The 23386-nt window shown below is 42.9% G+C and overlaps 1 protein-coding gene across 1 annotated transcript in view; it reads left to right on the top strand.

Moving 5' to 3' along the window:
- The window catches only part of vash2 (vasohibin 2), an 80562-nt gene that overhangs the window by 15193 nt on the left and 41983 nt on the right, over nucleotides 1–23386 (top strand). The window contains exon 3 of the mRNA XM_069931324.1: nucleotides 2070–2126. Coding sequence (XP_069787425.1) covers nucleotides 2070–2126 — 57 coding nt within the window. The remainder of the gene's footprint in view (nucleotides 1–2069; nucleotides 2127–23386) is intronic.

Genomic DNA, 23386 nt, shown 5'->3' with positions numbered 1-23386 from the left:
ACTTAATTATTTGTTAAATTGTCCATAATCTGTGACCCTTTTCAGAACAATAGAATTTATGTATTTATTACCATGGATCTACGTGAAAGTGTTCTGTTTATTTTTAATTTTTAAATTTAGACATACAGTACTGTAACAGGCCAATTTGGCCCTACAAGTCCGTGCCACCCAATTTACACCTCATTAACCCAGGTACGCTTTTGAAGGACTATAAATACCAATAAGAACAGGTTAAAAAGCTAAATTGTAGGAAATAAATCAATTAAAAATATTCATTTGTAATTCTGTAGGCATAAAGATGTATGAATACTTTGTCACATGTTATGGAAGCAAATTGAGTGTATCACATTTTCTACTGTAACCAATGGTTCACTGATTACGAAGGTCCTGATATTTTTTTGTTTTCACTTGAACTATTGTCCCACATAGTCAGAGAGCACATATCCCCATGTGGTTTAAACTTTCATTATTCATTATGATGTTTAAAGCACCAGTGATGTCAAGAACTAACAACTGACAAAATACATTTTTCTTATCTGAAGATTAAGGAAGAATGTGACTGATTTGTTCTTTTGGTTTATAAGGTTTTACTTTTATTAATTCATCAACTTTATCCCCCAAATTTTTTGTTCAAAATTCTACTTTGATCTTCAAATTAGCTGGACAACATTTTCTCTTTACCACAATCTCTATCACCTCTTCACAGTACCCTTCAGCCAACCATGCATGGAGAATGACTGGTTGAGCAGAGGCCAAGATTTGGTCAGAATCGAACAATCAGTTGCACTGTTTTAGGCTTTCATAGGACATGAAAACAGACACATCAGTTGCCAGATTCTGTGCTGACCATCAACACCATTTGCACCAATTTTACATTCTCATCAACTCCCACTTGAGATTCCACCAGTTGCCATCTTACTGGGAATAATTTAATGTGACTAATTAACCTATCAAACCCCACCTCTTGAGCATTCAGTGGAAGCCCATGCAGTGACAGGGCTACATGCAAACTCCATATAGATAGTACACAAGGTTGATTGAGCCTGGGCCTCTGGCACTGTGAGACAGCATCTCTAACAGGTACACAATTGAACTTTCTTCCTTGTCACCATAAGAGTCTGTTGCCAAGGGATCCTGCTTAGTTTTTGATCAGTACTGTTCAACAATGCTATTACAGTGTCAGTGACCCAAGTTCAAATCTCATGCTGTCTGTAAAGTGTTTGTACATTCTCCTGTGTCTGTGTGGTTTTCTTCAGGCTCCCTGGTTCCCCCTATTCAGAATGTATGGGGGTTGTAGGTTAATTGGGTGTAATTGAGCAGCACAGGCTTGTGGACCGGAAGGCCTGTTACCTTGTAATCTCTGAATAAATTTATGCATAAAATGGGCAATCTCAATGTTGGAATTATCTAAAAGTTAAAACTTCTGTATTTGATGGCATATAAGACCCACTTTTTTTCCCCAAAATTTCCCCTAGGTCTTGTACATGAAGTTGAAATTAGACCTCTGCCAGCAGCGCCGACTGTGCTTTTTGGAACCGCTGCCGCTGCTCACTTTCCCGCTGAGGAACCCGTTTACCAACTTACCGGTAAATACACTAAATAAAACCTTCTTAATATTCCCTGCTGAAATGGGGCTGGTAGTCTTATATGCCCAAGGGTCTTGTATGCTGTCAAATGTGGTATGTACAGAAAATCGCTCTGACACTTGTCTCTATCTCCATTTAATTTGTAAATATATTTTGACAGTTATTACCTTCTGCAATAGATTCGGTGCTGCACAAATCGAGACAAATCTCCATCCACTTTGACTTTCTAAAAAAAAACCCACAAAGCTGCAAATCTTCCATAATTGTTGTATTTTAGATTCACTTTTGTTTTTATATTTTATTCCAACAGACGTCTTTGTAGATCGCTTAGAATCTGAATATTTATTAAGATCATAATGCAATTTGCAGAACAATTTTGATGAAACATAACCATAAAATAAGCTTAAATATTTGGTATTTGAGATCTGATTCAATAGAAAGCAGAAGCAGTTTATACCATTTCCTTAGCTTAATAAATGACAGATACAATCACACTGGAACTCAGTTCTTTGAGATTAAGAAAATCAGACCTTTGAGCTGGTAAGTGTGTTTCTCCTGCTGGTAATCAGTCTTTGGTATACAGGTTATTCAAAGTCTCTTCAAGCCTCTAAGTGAACTGAATACTAAGGTTGAACCAGAATTGTTAAAGCAAATTGTTTAGAAATTATATCAGCTATTTCTATATGGTATACAGTATATTACTAACTTGCAGGACAAATAGTGAAAGATATTTGGATTGCAGCGCAGACCTGATAACCCAACTCTGATATGTCGCCTTTAAATGTTTTACTTAATAGGCCTCCATCTACAAACCAATCTGCCATTCATCATTCACCCTCTCTCCCTTAACTAATTTGAATCGTGAACACTATAACCAGTCAGGGACTTGCTCCTCCACCAACATTCCAGTCCCACTTCAAACAGTGATCATGGGCTTGGCTACCCAACTCCCAATTACCACTGCTGGGAGAACCACCCTGCCCTCCCCCTCACCTGTTGCTTTCCATTATTAAATTCCCTTCATCATTCTCACGTCCCTTTGATTATCCCTGACTATTGTCAATTCCCTGGACTCTTCTGATTCTCTTTGTATGTTGTACCCAGAGGTATTGAGTCTGACTCAATAGTACCGGAGTCTTTGAACTTTGAGCACCATTGGATTTTCTAGCATCAAGCCCTCAAGTAAAACAATTACTGATTGTTGCTGCAGACCATGAGCACATTCCAGCTTTCACTCACTTCCTAAACTCTCAGTGATTTTCAAAACATAGACCTCTGGATTTTAGAAATGTGGATATCTTCACATGAACTTCTAACTTACAGCAATTGATTTCCAAACAACTAGTTATTCAATGGTTTTGTTCACTTTAACATGTTGTGGCATGTTCTTTTCTAAAGGGTCTGCTTTCATTACAGCTACAACCAGTGTTAATTGAATTCAATGCCAAATGGGAAGTTAATCTAATAGAACCTTGAACAAATTAATCCATGTTAAAATTTGTTCTGGATAACCAAACCTTTTCATGTTTTTATTTTCAATGTGTTTACTAATTATTTTGGAAATGCAAAGCTGAAAGAGAAACAGTTTGCATTTTTGATACCCTCTAACAATGACTCCAAAGACTGAGAGGGAGATGATAGGCTTTAATACACTTTAGATTGTAGCTGGCCCAGCTCCATGTGCACGAATGAATGGATGGGGGAAGGGAGGTCGACCTTTATGGCAAGGTCACAAGGGGAGGAGCTACTGGGGAGCGAGTCATCAGTGAGTGGGCCAGCCACTCATACGCAGCAGTATATGCATATCACCACATTTTAAAAATTGAATTTGTGGATAATGACTGCAGTACTGGTTGAATTTCTCTATCTCTGCATGCACAGAGGTTGAGGAATGAATGTTGTTTTCAGATGAAGCATTTTAGGGCACAAAGCAGAATTGACATGGGGTGTACAAGTATTAGCCTGTTTCCATTTTAACAATGTAATACTAAATAGCATTACTGAGATTGGACTGATTTCTCAATAATATGATCGCAGAAATTTCACATATACAGGATGTCATTAAGATCCAAAAAGTGCAGAAGTTGTTCACCAGAATGTTACTGGATCTTGAGTGGCTTGAGATGTAGGGAGAGGCTGAATGATCTGAGTCTTTTTTTTCCCCTGGATTGTAAGGGAAAATCATGAGGTGCATAAGTGAATATTCAGTCTTTCTCCCAAGTTAAATGTTTCTAGAACAATGGCATAGTTTTAAGATAAGATGGGAGAGTTTTTAGAGGTACCTGAGGAGCAAACTTTTTTTTCACTCAACCTAACAGGGAAAGCAGGCACAATTTTGACATCCAAAGGACATTTGGACATGTGGCTAGGAGGGTTTTTAAAGGATTTGGCCAAATACAGGCAGATAGAACTAACCAAAATCCCAACTTGATTAAGTGAAACATGAAAGTCTGCATACGCTGTGATTGTAGTCAAACTCAGCCATTCTTTTCAATATCTCTAGAAGACAAAGATATATTGCCGACTTTTCAGACATGGATAAGATGGGTTGAAGAGCATGTTCCATGGTGTACGGCTATATTACAATGATTCTATCATGAAAGAGAAAGCCATTCACTCCATTATGTTCATGCTGGTTGAAGGACCTGACTTAATCCCCCTGTTACTCACTGCTCTTTAGCCCTGCCATCCTCTGGGAGAAATTTTGTTTCTTCAATTCCTTCCTTATACATCTGTGGCTCCCACAAGTAAATGGGTCCTTCCTGTCTATTACATCTCGGTGCTAGGTAAAACTAGTTTGGATGGACATTTTCATTATTGCTGTGGATATAGGAGTTTATAAATGTGGCACAAATGTGTACCCTGAAGCATAAGGTTCTATTGATAGGCAATGTGTTGATCACCAGCCAATCTCTGATGCTCCACTCTGCAAATTAATTGGCTCTACAGTTTTGGTTAGTTTCTTTGCTTCACCTCTTCTGTTTTTTTCAGCTGGTGTTTCAGTAAATCTTTTTGTTTAAGTAAAGCACAAATGAGTGGTATGAAAATGTCCATGTCCAGGCTTGGGAGAGATGGAAGTTCTTAGCACCAGACTAGAAATTAAAATACACAAGATTATTCAGTAGTTCAATGTAATTATGTTAAAACAAGGAACTATTTAGTTTTTGTCACTTCTGTGCCAGTGGGGTAGAAAAGTTGCAGGGAGAATAGATGGTGATTTGAGGCTCTGCAAGCCCTCCAGGGTAGCCATTTTCAACCTTCTTTATGGCTATGGCCCTCCAAAGACCCTGATCAAAATTTATGGGGTCCCTTCCCTGTGAAGCAATCAAGTTTTGGTTTGCTCCATACTTCTCTCCTATCAACTACATTTTAAAAAAAAATTAAAATTGTGTTACATAAGTTTAAATGAAAACAACGCTTTTACTTAAAGCCCCCAGAATGGTTGCTCTTGAGTGTCAGTATACTATTGCCATGTGACTTTTTAAGAATGGCAAAATAATTGCCTAGGCCAATGTTAATTCATTACTAAACATAAAATCACATTGTTTGATGATTAGGGGTAAAACACAGGATTTGATTGACACCATGATTAAGTGAAAAAAACACACAAATTCTGGAGAAACTCAGCAGATCAAACAGTGTCTTTATGTAGCAAAGGTAAAGATTCATCACCAACGATTTGGGCTTGAGTCCTTCATCAAGGTGTGGGGGAATATGAGAGATGTCCAAACAAAAGGGGGGAGGGGGGATGGTGAGGGTGAGATATGATAGGTGGAGGGGGTGTGGGGAGGACAAAAGGAAGGGGGGAAGAGTCTAGGCTAGGTGGAGGAGAAAGAAGGTAGGAACTAGAATAACTAGTTAAAGTGGGATGGTGGGGGGGGGGAAGGGCAAGCTGATTAGTGGAATGTAGTGAACTCAATGTTCATGCCCTGGGGTTGAAAAGTGCCCAGACAAAAAAATGAGGTGTTGTTCCTCCAATCTGCAGGTGGTCAGGGTGGGGTAGTGTGAAAGGTCACAGACAGACATGTGAACTTGAGAGTGTGACTCAGAATTGAAATGGTTGGCTACAGGGAAGTCGCTTTTGTTGTGGATGGACAGGAGGTGCTGGGCGAAGTGATCTCCTAATCTGCGACCGATCTCTCCAATGTTCATTGGATGCAGTAAATGAGTTCTTTGGAGGTACAGGTGGAGTGTTGGTTCACCTGAAAGGTCTGTTTGGGACCTCTGACTGTGGTGAGGGAGGAGGTGTGGGTGTAGGCATTACACCTCCTACATTCACAATGGAAGGTGCTGGGGGGGGGCAGGTGATGAGTGGGGAGGAAAGAATGCACAAGGGAGTCGTGAAGGGAGAGGTCCCTATGGAAGGCTGAGACAGGAGGAGAAGGAAAAATGTCTAGTGGGGTCCTGTAGGAAGTACCGGAAATTCCGGCGGATAATGTGTTGGATGCAGAGGCTGGTGGGGTGGTAGGCAAGGGCGAGGGGGATTCTGTGTTTATTGTTTCTAGGGCAGATGAGTGGGGAGCGGAGGAGATGCAGGTGAGGGCCGTTAATAGTGGTGGAGGGGAAACCACGTTTGTGGAAGAAGACAGACATTATTTGAGATCATATTGGTGTGTTTGAGAACTTGCATTTGGTGAATTGGCTGTTGCATTTCTGACATTTCAATGGCGACATTCTTCAGAAGTACTTCAATGGTATGATATGCTTTGCATTATCTGAAGCTGTGGAAGCCACGATATTAAGGCAAGTAGTTGTCTTTATTTACAACATGGCAAACAACTGTTTCCAATCAAAAACTGCTTAGAATGTTTAGGTTGAAGCATTATAGTTGTAAATTAAAAGTATTGTTTTCCAGAGAAGCAGGAGGTTATTTTTTTTCTCTCATGAAGCTTTAAAATATCCTCAGAAAATTCATCAAATTGAACATTCTAAAGTATTCTGCGCACCTTGCTTGAAACTGTTTCCATTGAAATATGATTAAACAGCTTTGGGCTATAATGCAGAATAGGTGTTGGTCTGTCATCCAAATCTAGACAGTAGCTCTTCTTGAATTCAGCATTCATTCAGTTTTCATCTATTCCTCCTTGGGATCTTTGTTGCTTTTACTCACTACCTGTAAATAGTCTCAAAGTTGCGGATACATTTGCGGTGGAACGGTTAGTGTAGCAGATAGTGCAATGCTGTAACAGCACCATAATCGGGAACAGGGTTTGAATCCCGTGTTGTCTGTAAGGCATTTGTATGTTCTCCCTGTGTCTGCATGGGTTTTCCCAGGGGTTCTGGTTCCTCCCACTCTTCAAAATGCACCAATTACATCCAATTGTATGTCAATTGGGTGGAATTGGGATAAAAAACAAATTAAATTGAAAGTGTTTGTCTTAGTTGGCAACCTAACCCATTGACTAGTTTGCCTTTACATCCTTTCGAATACCTATTACCCTATCCCCTCATCTCACCACCTCAACTCACCAAAGAACTCAACCTCTCATCACCCCCACCATGGATGAACCCCAATTTTGGCAGTAACCACCCTTACTCTCCCACCAATTGTGAGTAAGTCCTTAGACCCATTGAAATTTCAGAGCTAGTCGTACACTTTGGTGCCCATGTATTGATGGTTAATTAATTAGATATTAGAGATGTGAGTAGAAATTCCAACCAACAGACTGCAGTGGCTGATGTTTCAAGTTATGGGGAGCAGATAAGTATCTTGAGTAGATTCAGTGGAATGGAAGAAGATTCTGTGGGATGCATGAAGCACAAGTAAATAAACTGAAGAGAATTGGCCCAAGTTAGTTTTCCAATGTGGGTTCGTATCTGCTCAGGGTGTTTCCCTGTAAAGTGTGGTAAAGTGAAATAAATCACGTTGTCAACATTTGGGTGGAATGAGGGACGATTGGCAGACTTTGGAATCTCATGTATTGATGTGCAAATGTCCAATGGATGAAGAATGTTGTGCAATTTAGTTATGTGAAACCTGTCTCTAGTGCAGGTACGATTCTCATCCAGGAGTATATTTTGGTTGTATGAGTGCATTTCTGACTTGCCAGACCCAAAATATATTCCTCTCCAGAAAAAAAAATTGACTAGAAAATTTGGAATGTTTAACAATAAAAGATGCTACTAGGATAAATTTCTGTGCATATGCTATTACTGTTCTATTGAAGATTGTTTTAGTAACCTTTGAATATCTTTATGCTTTCAAATCTAAAATGTGTTTCACCAGTTTACTCCTTGTACAAATGTGTAATGTTTACAATCTGGAGAAAGAAAACAAATTGTGCTTTTGAAGAATAAAAACAGAAATGTTGTGCTGGCTACAGTAACAAAGGCTTCAGGGGAAAAAAATGGAAGTAATATTGGTCCATAAATTCAAAGTATCAATAAAGGATATGATTAGAGCAATAATTAACTGAGATTTTTCATAAAACATATAATCTTGAGGTTAATTATACTTTGTAAAGCCATTTTGCTATCCTAACACTAATATTAAATACCATAATAACATTGAATTATGTAGTAACTAAAATATACATTTCAGTTAAGTTGGTAAACATCTGTCGTTACTCAGGCAACTGAAAATGAATTAATATTATTCCACTATTAGAATGTAAAACATCAGAAAATATGAAATACCAACACCCTTAAGTGAAACCTTGAGCAAACCAGCCTTACAGGGTTTATAGATTAAATTAAATGTAAATTTAGACATACAGTACGGTAACAGGCCATTTTGGCCCTCAAGTCCTTGCTGCCCAATTTACACCCCATTAACCTACACCTGGGTACATTTTGAACAGTGGGAAGAAACTGGAGCCCCCAGAGAAAACCACACAGATGTGGGGAGAACATACAAACTCCTTATGAACAGCGTGGGATTTCAGTCCCGATCGCTGGTGTTTTGGTGAGTCTCCTGTGGAGATCATTAGTCTGATGCCTGAAAGTCAAATGTTTAGTTGTCTTTCAAATAGTTCATGTGTCAGATATGCTCATACTGTAAATGCATGCTTTTGCAATAGCAGTCAGGCAGATAATTTCTTTCATTGGTATTTTTAATTTTAATTTTAAAATTTAGAATTGTACCACATTAATGGACCCTTCCAGCCCACAAGCTCGTGCTGCATAAATATATTAACATATGTTTTGGAGGGTGGGAGGAAATCGGAGCGCCCAGCAGAAACCCACGCAGGTCATGGGGAGAATGTTCAACCTTCTTACTGTGATGGATTCCAACCTGGGTCACCGGTGATGTAATAGCGTTGCACTAACCACTACATAAACCGTGCCACCATACAATAGGGACATTCAATAGACTCTTAGATAGGCAAGCATAATATTTTATTGCTGGATACATTGCCCCATATATTTTAAAGCAAATTCCACTTCATCACAGAATCATCCTCAGCTTCAAAGTTCATATATATTGCCAGATCACATACATGGCATCGCATGCAACCCTGAGATTGTTTCTCCTGCGGACCAGGCAGAATTTCTACTTATCGGTAACTGTAAACTGTACTAAAACAAAAGAAATGTATACATAAAAGAGAAATGTAAACAAAGAAAGAAATGCAAATAAACTATGCAATACAGAAAAAAAATTAGTATTAAAAATGTGCCAAGTGAGAGCCGATAAATGTTTCGCTGAGTCTGTTGTTTAGGAGTCTGATGGTGAAGGGGTAGCAAAGAGGCATAGATGCTACAAGGCTATTATCAACAGGTGTTTCTGAACCTGGTGGTAATATTCTTGCAGCATTTATACCTCTTTCCTGATGGCAGCAGAAATCCTCAATAATCATTACTACTCTCCAACAGCAGCATGTAGATGTTCTGGATGGTGGGAAGAGATATGTCTGTAATGTACTGACCTGAATCCATACATTTGCAGTGTTTTTTGCTTGGAGGTATTGGTACCACGCTGTGATGCAGCTGGTCAGCCTACTTTTCATTACACATTTATAGAAATCTCTGATGTCAAACCAAACCTCTGCAAACTCCTGAGAAAATAGAGGCACTGACATGCTTTCTTCACGATGACAAAGCTTGTTGAGTCCAAGATGGTGATTCCCAGGAATTTAAATTTGCTCACTCTCTCCACCTCTGATCCCCCTCTGGATCATACACCTCTGGTTTTCCCTTATTAAAGTCTACAATCAGCTCTTTGGTTTTGGTGAAATTGAGTGAGAGGTTCTTGTAAGTACACAATCCAGCTAAGTTGACAGGCATGTGTGTATCTGTTAGAAAAGATTAAGTTGTAAAACACGTTTGTTTGGAACAAAAGTTGCTTTCTTGTCCAAAGGCACATCAAATAATCATTATCTTCAACAAGTATTTTTACAAATGACATATTCTGTATCTTTAAGACATTTTCAATAAACAGGTAGTTTGAGGTGCCTGGTAAATTGCATTTTGATATTTTTAAATGAGATGATAGGTGATATGTTGTGAATAACTTTAGCCAATTTTGGATTCCCTGTGTTTTTAATTGGACATATGCTTTATCTGTGCAGTGAAAACTTAATTAAGTCATTTTTCTTGTTAGGGAGACAGAAACCCAGATGGATTTAATAAATACACTCAAGTGTTTTAAATAATGTGAGTAATAAATCCTTATTAAATATTTTTTTGTGCTTTTTATTCTAATCCTAGCCCCTAGTCACAATGTAAGACATTAGCTACTTTAACCACAGGACCAGATTGTTCTGGTGCATGCCTGCCACAACTCTTGAGAGGAGGAACTAGAGAGATCAGCCTCTGGTGTGTGCTCTTAAAGATGCTCGACTTTCAGATGGAACTAAAATAAAGTCTGCAATATAAGAAAAAAAAACAGTCAGCTTTAAGTAATGTGGGAACATCATTGGCATCTGTAAGCAAATTTTAAATTCCAAACATGTCTGTCTGCCCAGTGACAGATGTAGAGCTGCCTGAGCATGCAAAAATAGATCACTGAAAAATTTCAGGAGAAATGGCCTCTCTTTTGCAGTGGGTGGTCAAGGAATGCCCTTTGGTAAATTCCCCTGTCCCCAGTTAGTCAATATATTTTGTGGCATGTTCCTGAAAATGGAAACCTGGAGAGTCCAGGAAAATAACTTTATTTCTTTAGGCAGTGAAAGAATTGTGAGAGTAAAAGCACAATGACTAAGAAGGCGGGGTATGTAAAGGCTCTGATTGCAATAATGAGAGCAAGTAGAAAAAGGAAACTTTAACAAGTGGCAAGAGTGACAGAATATATAGAAATGTTTTTGGGAGATAAATTGGGAAAGGTTTGTTAGAGTAGGTCACATGCAAACACTTTAAAACAGATCTTATTTGAAATACTGGAGACAGAGTGGCTTCTCACACCTTTTTTGCAAGAGCTTTGAAGAGTGCTCAAAAGACACAACTAATGGATTATTGTTTATCAGGCACAGATGAAAGAGCAGGCTGGAGCTGCTATTGTCTGCAGGAGAGTTTCGCCGTTGTAAGAGGGTCACGTGGTTTTTGCAAGCAGAGAGAGTCAAACAGGCTTTCTCTCAGTTTGTGAGTGAGAGAGAGAAAAGCAGAGATCACTTGAAAATGTCAGCCAGTGAACTGGAGGAATGAGAAGTGAGATTGGACTGTGAACCAAAGAACTTTTCTGAACTTCCACACACATTACATATACGTGCGCTTGGAATTAGAAGGGGGTTAAGTTAGGGAAAGTAAGTTAATAGTGATAAGTTAAAGTGTAATTCTGTTTTTATGTTTAAAGATAATTAAAATCAACTTTTGTTTAAGTAACCATTTGTTTTGGGGTCCTCTGGGCTCGTTACACACGAGAGAAAGCGAATTGGTGACAAAAATTTAATACTTCTGTAATCTTCAATGACAATTAAAAGATGACAAATGGGACTTAAAACACAGAAGCCAGAACCAAGGAGGATGACTGACAGTAAATTTTACTGTTCACATGGTTACTTGTTGTTTATGACACTGAAGAAGTCCATTCAGCCCATCTGGTCAGGACAGGCTTCCAGTGCAGCAAGCCTGTGAGCAGGGCTGATGCCAAACTATGTTGCACCCTAGGCGGGGCTGAGCGGTGGGTGCAACTCCTGATGTGATGTTTGGTGTGCACCATACCACTTCCTGCCTCCGCCTTTCCAGACTAACATGCATGCTTATAGTGCTTTAGTCAGAACCAGATCATTCATGACGCAGAGGTGCTGAGGTGTTGGAATCACTCTTCAACAGTGCCCCTCTGAGGTCTGCACCCAAGGTAGCTGCCTAGTTGGCCTAAGGGTGGTTCTAGCCCTGCCGGTTGGTCTTATTTGCCTTTTCCTTTCATTTTCTTTCTCACATGTACATTAACCCTCCTTTTAGTTCTTTCCTCAGTGATCTACACCAAAGTATGATTTATGGTAGTTAATAATCAACCAGCCCATAGGATGTGGTAGGAAATCAGGGCATGCAACAAAATATTGAGTGCCTGGGAATCTATAGCATTAAAGATTGAAAAGAACCTACAAATGCTGGAAATATGAAATAAAAACCAAAAATGTTAGAAAAAACAGGTCAGACTGTCTGTGAAACAGAATGAATGTTTCTGGTCAAAGATTCTTTCACATATATCTTCATATATGCCTTGAAGAAAGGCTCAGGCTTGAAACATCAGTAATATATCTTTATCCCCTTTGGACACTGAGAGACCTGCTGAGATCCTCCAGCTTTTCTGTATTTTCACTGCAATCACAGAATCTGCAGACTTTTGTGTTTCTAAGTGTTCTCTGTTTTTAGTAACTGTGGCCACTTCGTTCCATTGAGAGCTATGGAGGATTTTCCAGTGTTTGCAGGCCAAATATGAGTTACTTTTGCATCTGATCAGGACTGAAAATCATCTAACCAGACAGCCATTAACTATCAAACAAATTACACATGGTTACCACTGGCATTGTTCCAATAACCAAGTGCGCTCTGAGATTAAAGCGATGAAACGTTGTTTAGCAATGAATCGTGATGCATAGTCATAAAATGATACAGCACAGAAAGAGGCCTTTTGGCCCAACTCATCCATGCTGACCAAGTTGTTTACCTGAGCTAGTCCCATTTGCCTTTATTTGTCCCATCTTCCTGTAAACCTTTTCTATCCATGTATTTGTTCAAATGTTATAATTGTACCTGACTTTAAAAATCAATGCAGGTAAGCAGGAAACCTGCAGATGGTAGTATCTAGTGCAATAAGCAACAATGCTGGAGGCACTGTTAGGCAGCATCCATGAAAAGCTGAAGACATGAGTTTCACTACCTTCATTCCCTCCAAGCCACTATATCCTGTATTAATAGAATATACACAAATTGGTGCTGACCAATTAAAGTTTAACATCTGTTCTTCTGTGGTCTGGGCCTCTTGAAATAAAGGCCAATATTCCATTGGACGTGATCATGTTTTGATTCTGTATCATGCACTGAGGTAGTCACCTTTATTTTATATTATTAAATTGTGATTGCGAGTTCAGCTATGGCTTGATGGGTTACTAGGCTATAATTCTATATCTGTGTGTTTTGGATTAGTGAAGGCGGTATTAACACAGCAGTGCAGACATGTGTTCTGTTTGTTTCAAGTAGATTTTGCAGAGCTCAGCACTTCATCCATATTTAATCACCTGGAAATGCAACACCCATGATTAATGACCATCTCCCTCTGCAGTTACTGTTTGCCATCTGCTTTATTTTGCAATTCACCTCCTTTCTAATATTCATCTATTTTAATAACTTTTATATTTGATAATAGGTTGTCATTTACTCTGCAATGCACAGAAATTCTTACTTGCTGTGGCCAAGCTGGTGCTTTGTAAAAATAAATCCACAAAAACAGCTAAAAGACAACTACAATAGTATCATTTATTGAATTAAAAGAGATAATAAATAGGAAAAAGATAATCATAAATATTCACAGTGCAAAAAAAAGTGACTTTGCAGTAGTACAGACAGTCCCTTTGTGGTGTTGCAGCAGTCCATGATCCATGACACAAGGTGAGGTTCAAGAGAAGGTTGGCCATTTCCAAATGTCCAAAATGGAGGACAACCCTCTAAGTTGTGGGCGTTTACCCACTCACAAGTTGAAGCCCTATGCGCACATTTGTGCAGGTGTGCGCATGCCCACTAAGTTCGTGCAAGTGTAATGCACATAACTTAATGAGCTTAACACAGCTTCAGAAAATTGGGAAGAACAAAAAACTCACCCACTCTGTCTCCAACTTTCCACACCTCCACTGTCCACTGCATTAATGTAAGTTTTTTTTTAATTCATTTTTTATTGGTTTAAACAAACATTTCTATGAGATACTATACATATATATAATATATTCATATTTACCACAATTTTCCACATAATATTTAACTGATGTATACCCTTATTGAGATAAGAAAACAGAACAAAAAAAAAATTATATATAAGTAGGAAAATTTTTTTTAACAATATCATCGTGAACTTATTAGAATAAGGTCAGGCCTATGAAGTATTATGTATTTTCCCAGTATGAATCAAATTGTTCCAATTTATAATTCACGAATGCTGTTATCTTCTCCATTTTATAAATGTCCATTATAATTTTCTTCCATATGTTTAAAGTTGGGGTCTCCTGAAGAGTGTAATAAAGTATCTTATCAAGTTTTTCCACCCAAACCCTCCATTTGTGTGAACTGGTAACACTTACATTGATACCTGCCTTGCTCGATATTATTTTCTATTCTTCCTCATAAGTTATCCCTTTTCCTTTTTCCCATTTTGTTTTAATGTATGAAGTCGAATATGCTTTAAGATTTTGCAGACCTTCATATACGTACCACATACACTTGAAATGATTTTGCTACTATTATCTGAATTAGGAACATGCTTCTAAAAAACCATAGTTTCAAATATGTACTTGCCTTGATACATTTTTCATGCTACTATTAACATAATTTGCATGATCTGCAAATACCGATAAAAGTCTTTTTTCTAATAAGTATTTCTCTTTAAGCATTTGAAGTTCTTAAAGAGAAACACTTTTTATAAAATTTTTAAAATGTAAAAAAAAGAATCAAAACTGAGTTATTCACCCTCCTTCAAAGATCACATTCCACACACTTCAATCGATGTCATCATCGAAGATCATTCGCGCCACATGCGCCGGCCAGTCCCAGTGTGCGAGCGCTGGCTGGCTGTGCATGGATTTCGGACCCTGGGCCGCCGCAAATTGACAGGTAAGTACTATGTCCTTTCTCTTTTTGCAGATTCTTCCCCTTAATTTGTCCTCCGTTTGGGGGTATATGATCTATTCCCAAAAATGGAGGACAAATTAACATCCAGCTCAAGGCAGTGCCAGATGGAGGTGTGATATAACCACCAGCCTACTGCTGGGGGTGATCTCTGTTCCTGCAGGAAGACCACCTAAGTAAAGGGCTGAATCCACCTGGCCGGCTGTCAATCAGCCGACCTGAATATAAACCTGAGCTGGCCCCTCCTGAGCCAGTCACATGGGGAGCAACCAAGGCATGAACTGGTGTTCAGACTTTTACTGGAATAAAGCCCGCTGTACAGTCTTTTGAGTTTTGTGCTTGCTTGTTGCTACTTCAGCGCACCACAATTTATTCCAGTAAAAATTTAAAGACGGATCATGGAGAAGTTTCTGATGATTGGGAGCCTGGAGATCGACCTCCAACACCTGGATGCCCAGGCATGCTTCGAGATCTGGAAGCTCGCAACTGAGGCGATCATCCTAACACAGGCTGAGGTGATTAACACCAACTAGGAACGGCTCATGGTGCTCTGCTCTAAGCTGGGCCCTCGAGCTTTCCAGGCCATTAAGGACTCCACGGTCTATGAACCTGTGATGGCCATCCTGGAGAGCATATACAAGCTCCCCACAAACTTAGTTACCCCCAGTACCTGCTCAGCATCAGGTTCCAGCAGCCAGGTGAGACGGCAGATGCCTATCTAAAGGCACTGTGTGAGCTTGCCCGCCCATGCCTAGCTGAGACCGGGGTGACTGAAGGAGAAGAGGAGCAACTGATTCGGGACACCTGTGTGCGAGGGCTGTGATTGAGGAGGGCCCGACAGAAGCTGCTGGAGGAAAACATTACCTCACTTACCAGGACAATGGAGGTAGTCCGCTCCCTGGATGCTGCAGCTCATCATGCAGAGGTGTTTGATGCCTGACTCCCCCAACCCCCGGCCTGGCAGATGCAAACAACCGCCATCACCAAAGGGCCCTATGTGGAGGAGACGATCGCAGCCACTGGCGCAGCTTGCCCCTGTAAGTACTGTGGGTCCCGGTGTGGGTCAGGTAGATGATCCTGCAAAGGCTGCCCAGAGAGGAACTGGCATTGCTCCAGATGCGGGAAAAAAGGCCACTTCACCAAGGTGTGCCTTTCCAGGCTCATCGGGAGCATGGCAGCCCTTCGTGGCAAGCTTGGAGCCCTCTCGAAAACCACCATGTGCAAGGACAGGGCGACACCATTAATTACCCTGCCACTTCTGCCCTCACCCTCTGATGTTACTTCCAGCCCAGCCACTGACTCTCACCACTGCAGTGTGCTCTCCCTGGGCGCCGCCATCTTTCTCCGAACGACATCTGCCTGCAGTGAAGACATCACGTCCGCCTGCATGGCTGATGTAATCCCTGGCTTCACAGCCGGTCAGGTTGCCTGTCCACGCCGATGCCATGTGCATCCACCGGGCGGCGCCATCTTGAGCCAGCTGGCCCCCAACTGCCACAATATGCGCACCACATCAATGAAACGATCTGGTCAACATGGGTGCATACCCAATCACCCACCCAACGCACCCCATGTCCCAGAAGGAAGCTGCTGGCAGCTACTCACCACATCCATCAGAGAGCAGAGACTTGGACCCCGAGATGGTCCTAACGTCCACCACCTTAAAAAGGGACATTCCCCAAGGGCTTGGGTGCTCAATGATGGACATCGCTGTCATTGAGAAGGTAACAAAATGCCTGTTCGATAGAGGTAGTACTGAGAGCTTTGTGTACCTGAACATGGCCTCACTAAAGCTCAAAATCTATCCCACAAACTTTTCCATCGCCTTCACTGCCCAGCCCTCGGGCACTGCTCAGTGGAATTGACAGTGGCAGGGGGATCATACCGAGGGTTCAGGCTCCTGGTCATTCTCCAGTTCTGTGCCCCAGTCCTCTTAGGGCTGGACTTCCAGTGCCATCTCCAAAGCCTCATCCTCGTCTTTGGCGGCCCCCTCCCCCTGCTCACACTCCACAGCACACAGTCCAGCTACTGCCCCCAATCCACCTGCAGCCTCTCCATGCTACGGGTAACCCCTCCCACCCTCTTCAACTACCTTACGTCAGACTGCAAGCCCATAGCTGCCAAAAGCAAGTGCTATTGCGCAGCAAACAGGTAGTGGCTTTTTTAAGGAAGAAGGGTGGTTGTTTCCGGCAGAATGTATCATAGAGCCCAGCATCAGTCCCTGGAGAGCCCAAGAACTAGTGGTAAAAGGGTGTAGCAAAACGAAAATGGTAATTGATTATAGCCAGTCCATAAACCTGTCCACCCAACGAGACACCTGCCCCCTACCCTGAATAGCTGACATGGTTAATGAGGTAGCCCACTATAAGGGCTTCTCAACAATTGGCCTAATGTCAGCCTACCACCAGCTCCCTATCCATGCCCGAGATGAACCATATACTGCCTTTGAGCAAATGGGCGCCTCTACCAATTCCACCAGGTCTCGTTTGGGGTCACTAACGGGTCTCTAACTTTCAGCGGGAGATGGACCGCATGGTAGATCGGCATGACCTAACAGCGACCTTCCCATACTTGGACAATGTCACCATCTGTGGCCATGACCAGCAGGACCATGATGACAACCTGGAGAGATTTCTCCGGATGGCTAAGGAGCTGAACCTCACTTACAACCAAGAGAGGTGCATGTTCAGCACCACCCGCCTTGTCATCCTAGGGTACATCATGGAACATGATGTCATTGGTTCTGACCCAGAACACATGTATCCACTAATGGAACTGCTCCTCCCCCACATGCTCATGGCCCTCCGTAGGTGCTTTGGGCTTTTCTCCTATTACTCCCAGGGGGTCCCCCATTTTTTAGACAAGGTCTGTCCACTGGCCCAAGCCACCACCTTTCCCCTCTTCCCCCCCACCCCGAGGCACAAACAGCTTTCACTCACATCAGGTAGGATATTGCCGATACCTTGATGCATGCCGTGGATGAGAACACCCCATTCCAGGTGGAGTGCGATGCCAACCTCAACCAAGGGGACTGACCTGTGGCCTTCTTCTCCAGGACCCTCCACAGTTCCAAGCTCGGGCACTCCGCCATTGAAAAAGAAGCCCAGGCAATTGTGGAAGCGGTCCACCACTGGCACCATTCCCTGGCAGGCAGGAGGTTCACTTTCCTCACTGGCCAAGGTGCAGTGGCTTTCATGTTCAGCACCACCCATAAGGACAAGATCAAGAACGATAAGATCTTGAGCTGGAGAGTTGAGCTAGCGACGTACGGTACAAACTGGGGAAATTCAATGATTCCCCTGACACCCTGTTCCAGACCTGCACCACTGTGCAGTCTGATCAACTGCAGGCGCTGCACGACACCCTTTGTCACCTGGGCGTCACGTGCCTGTACCATTTCATCAAGTCCCGGAACCTCCCCTACACTGTCCAAGAAGTCCGGACCATGACCGAGTCATGCAGGGTCTGTGTGGAGTGCAAACAGTGCTTCTTTCACTCACCACAAGCCCATGTCATTAAGGCCACTCGGCCCTTCAAATGGCTTAGCATCGACTTCAAGAGCCCCCTGTCTTCCACAAACAAGAACATCTACTTCCTCGCAGTCGTAGACAAATACTCCCATTTTCCCTTCGCCATCCCTTGCCCTGACACTTCCACAGTCACTGTTATCAGGGCACTGATGCAGATCTTCACCACGTTTGGATACCTGGCATTCATCAACAGTGATCGGGGTTCCAGCTTCATGAGTGAGGAGCTGCACCAGTACCTGGTAGCGTGAGGCATAGCAACTAGTCACACAACTAGCTACATCTTGAGGGGCAACAGGCAGGTGGAGCGTGAAAATGGGGTGATCTGGAACGCAGTCCTCCTGGCCCTGAAATCCAAAGACTGGTCTGTTGACTACTGGCAAGAGGCCCTCCCCAAGGCACTCCATGCCATCAGACCCCTCACAAGCACCTTTTCTCGTTCCCCAGGAAATTGGAAACTGGGGTCTCCCTCCCCACTTGGCTCACATCTCTGGGACCAGTGCTCCTACACAAACATGTGCGGGCCCACAAGTCTGACCCGCTGGTTGAGCAGGTGTTCCTCCTCCACACCAACCAAAACTATACCTACGTCAGGTACACCAGTGGTCATGAGGACACCGTCTCAACCAGGGATCTGGCACCAGCAGGGCCCCCCCCCCCCACCCCAGCATCACGACTACCCGGCCCAACCCCCTTGTCTCACCCAGGATCTGGGGGGCCAAACTCCTCCCTCTGCCCCTCCAGAGAGCCCACTCCTAGCGGACCACATCCACCCGGCCACCCCCACCATGGACAGACATACAGATAGACACTGCTCTGCCCACACCAATGCTCGCCATGGCTATGCTGGACCCAGCCAACCCTAAGGCAACCATGCCTTCGCCAACCTTTGACCAGGAGCCAAACCTGCTACAGTCCCAGAGACTTCAGAGGTCGTCGGACTGCCTAAATTTGTAAATACCACCCGCCACTGTTTTACACAACCCCCCCCCCCCCCGACAATTTTAAGAAGGGGTGAATGTAGTGATATGACCACCAGCCTATTGCATGGGGTGATCTCTGTACGTGCAGGAAGACCACCTAAGGGGCTGACTCCTCATGACTGGCTGTCAATCAGCCGACCTGTATATAAACCTGAGCCAGTTCCTCCTGAACCAGTCACAATGGGGAGCCACTAAAGCTTGAATTGGTGTTCGGACTTTCACTGGAATAAAGCCTGTTGAACTGTCTTTTGAGTTTGTGCTTGCTTGCTTCTACCTCAGCGCACCACAGAAGGACAGAGTCCTCAAAGGCCAGACTGTCTGCCCTAAATCTGGACATCTCAATACCCTATTCAAGAGCCTTTTAGCTGTTGGAAAGAAACTGTTCTTGAATCTAGAGGCGCTGGACTTCAGGCTTTTGTACATTCTGCCCTTAGAGGCAGTGAGAAGAGCATATGACCAGGATGATACAATGGTGGATTAACTACCACCCAAGCCCTGGGCTGAGTTTTAGTAAGGTGCCCCTGATGTTATCCCCCTGCGCCAAGCCCCCACCCTTTTTTAAATAGAATAATGGGTAGAGGAGGAAAATCCTGGCTTGGTTGTCTGCTCTGGAAGTAGTTGGCCACCAGATTCTGATACAATCACTACGGTGGCAGGGCAGGCCAGCTCCCCACATCCTCTCCTCCATTTTTACACACCACCCCTATGCTCTGATCCACAGCCTCCAGGCACAAGCAGTGGCCGATAATAAAGAGAGATTGCGGCTGCGACTGCGAGTCAGGCCTCCAACTTGGCTGATGAGCCCCATCCAGAATCACCTGCCATTTTACAGTGGACGCGGTAAACACAGGGTGGGGCGGCAAATGGCCCCTGAGGGACTGCAGAGGCAGTCATTATAAACAATGATTTACACATTTGCCAGAAAAATTTAAAATGTTGTGAAGATAATGATTACTGCAGTTTGATGACTATCTGAAATTCTGTAAGGCTTGAGTGTAAAAAATAAATAGTTCTGTATTGGTCTTATGAATAGTCTTTGCTGTATTTTACAAATGTCCTTTTAAATTCATTTTGAAGAGGGTTCATTAACCACTTCATACAGCCAAAGAGAATGTGTACTAAAATATGAAATCAATTCTTTGAATTAATTGATAGCAGGATAGGTTTGTTATAGGATAGTTGTTTTCAATGTCTAATTCTAAGGACTGGCTTGAAGAAACGCAATTTGAACCTGGATGGTTCTTTTGCATCCTTTTCAGCATGTCCCAAGGTGCTCTCCTCCTGATGTGCTCCACTGTTGTCCAGGCTGTCCATTTTAACTCTGCAAACTTCCACAAACAGGGGAGAAAAGCTAGGATACCACCTGGCTTCAAATATAATGTCCTGTGATTTTTGTTACCATCTAAGAGACCAGAGACAACTCAATTCAGCATTTTGTATAAACACGGTCTGCATAGTTGTTAGATCATTAAAATGGAGAATAATTTTGTAGGTTATACATGTGGTGGTACACCACCGGCCTACTGCAGGGGGGAACCTCTGTACCTGCAGGAGTGTAAGGGGACAGGACAACACCTGGTCGGCTGTCAATCAGTCGGCCTGAATGGATCAAGCCCCACCCGGTCGGGTGCCAATCACCCTCCAGGATATAGGCCTGCGCCGGCCTCCCGAGGCCTCAAACTGAGTTGCTGCAGCCACAGCCAGCCTGGCTCTGTGGAAGTCTTTGTGGATTAAAGCCTTTACACAGTCTTTACCTTTGTGTGTGTCTCATTCTGGCTAACAGGGCACCACAATACAGTAAGATCTTTTGTATGGCATGTGGGTAAGATCTGATTGTTATTCACGTTAGATGTAAATACAAATCTTCATCATTGAAACTTTAAACTTAACAACATTCTGCAGCATTTAGTTTTGGGCTATAATTTCTCAGACAGAACGTTTGATAAAAAACCTTTGCATTCAGCGAGGCTAGAGAAATCTGATAGTTCTGGCAAAGATTTTATTGCCTTAAACTGGGATGAGATTTTAGCAAAGGCAAATTTACCTTGGCTGGCTTCAAAAAAGAACATGTTTTTTGTCAGAACAAAAGATAAAACCTACAGTGATCGACATTTTTCCCCCATGTTACCTCGCCCCAGAGCTGTAACATTTTAGAAGCTTCATCTCCTTAAAGATGCCAGAATGGTTAATAACCGATTCTAAATTTAGATAAAAAGAGTCGATGAAAGAGGGCCCCGCACAGTTCAACAAAATCACTTCAAAAGGCATTTTTCCCCAAGACCAGTTAGAGAGATTTTGCTTTGTGTAAATTAACGGCTATGTTGAATGAATGGCAACATTTAAAAAATAATTAACTGGTTTTAATGCAGGTAGAACATTCTGCTGATGAGAAAGTTCTAGTCTAAAGGCAAGTCCTTCTTTCTGTTTCATTGAAACAGTGCAGATATTGTAGTGGTTGCTTTCCATAATCATTTTCCTTTTTAATAGAATTGTAAACCTTTTGTCATTTGAACTTGAAATTTTTGCAGGCAGCTGGTTTTACTCTCCTTCCGACAAAGCAGAAAAGCTCCAGATTCATACTCAGTTTTCTCTACTACTGTGATAGTACAGATCTATCACCAATGTACATAGTGTATATAGTTACTGTATCTAGACTGTGCTTACAGCGATTGGCTGAGAGCTAAGCCACACCTATTGTTTGGGCCTTAAAGGGTTGTGTCCCTAGCCAGGTCGGATCATTCCGGACTGGTCGGCCACCTGTGAAGAGCTCCGGTCTTTTGCTAATAAAAGCCTTGGTTTGGATCAACAAGTCTTTGGTTCTTTCAACGAGCTCTACAATTTTATTAGCAAAAAGAATTTTTTTGAAAGTGATGGAGCGTTTAACTCGGCCAGAAAAACTTGATATCGACCCACAGTCAGCTACAGCCTTCAAAGCCTTTAACTTCTGGCTGCTGAATGAAAACTTCCTGAGATTCATTCAGGTAGAGGAGGATAACCAGCGTCTAACAGCATTGCTGTCTATGGTGTCCTTGAGAGTCTACGAGAACATCCAGGATGAGACCACTTACACCGCAGCCATAAAGGTACTGAAAGGACTGTATGATCAACCGGTGAACAAAGTTCATGCCCGGCTCATGCTTGCGTCGAGGAAGCAACAGCCCGGCGAGTCCAGCAGGGCATATTTACAAGTATTAAAGGCATTGGGCAAGGACTGTAACTGTGTGGACAAAACTGCTGCCGAGATCACTAGCGACCTCGTCCGGGATGCCTATGTGGCCGGGCTCCGATCGAACGAAGTGAGGCTGCGTTTGCTCGAACAAGGGGTAGAAAAACTAGAGGACGTGGCCCGGATTGCAATCACAATGGAGGATGCAGCCTTAAAGTCCACCGAGCTCTCTAGGGACTGGACCCCTCGTTCTGATGTGAGTAGAGTGCCCTTCTACCCTACCACCCCCCGAGTTACTGACGGCCTGTCAGCTGCTGCTACCCTGCCCCCTGCGAACCCAAAATGTTATTTCTGCGGGAGGGACAAGCACAGCAGGTCCCAGTGCCCAGCAAGAAAAGCCAGGTGCCAGAAGTGCCTTAAAAACGGCCACTTTGCTGCAGTCTGTAGGTCTAAAATGGCCGCCAGCAAACACAGTGCCTCGTGTGAAGCTCAACGACCCGCCTGACGCGCTCTCCAGGGGGACGTGCGCCAGCATACAGATGGACAGACTACGGAAACTCCATGAGGCGCTCTGTCATCCAGGGGTCACTAGGTTTGCTCACTTTGTCAAGGCGCGCAACTTACCCTACACAGTTGAGGAGATCCGCTCCATGACCCGAGCCTGTTCGGTGTGCGCCGAATGCAAGCCCCACTTCTTCCGTCCGGATAACTCCCACGTCATCAAAGCCACCCGCCCCTTCGAGCGTCTTAGCGTAGACTTTAAGGGACCCCTACCGTCGACCAACCGTAATACCTACATCCTTACGGCCATCGACGAATACTCCCGCTTCCCATTCGCTGTGGCCTGCCCAGACACCACTGCCACCTCAGTGATACAGGCCCTTCACAGTATTTTCACCATCTTCGGGT

Source organism: Narcine bancroftii, chromosome 4 (genome assembly GCF_036971445.1).
Source record: "Narcine bancroftii isolate sNarBan1 chromosome 4, sNarBan1.hap1, whole genome shotgun sequence".
In the NCBI taxonomy this organism is placed as follows: Eukaryota; Metazoa; Chordata; class Chondrichthyes; order Torpediniformes; family Narcinidae; genus Narcine; species Narcine bancroftii.
The sequence above is the reverse complement of the archived record's forward strand: the minus strand, read 5'-3'. Positions and strand labels throughout refer to the sequence as shown.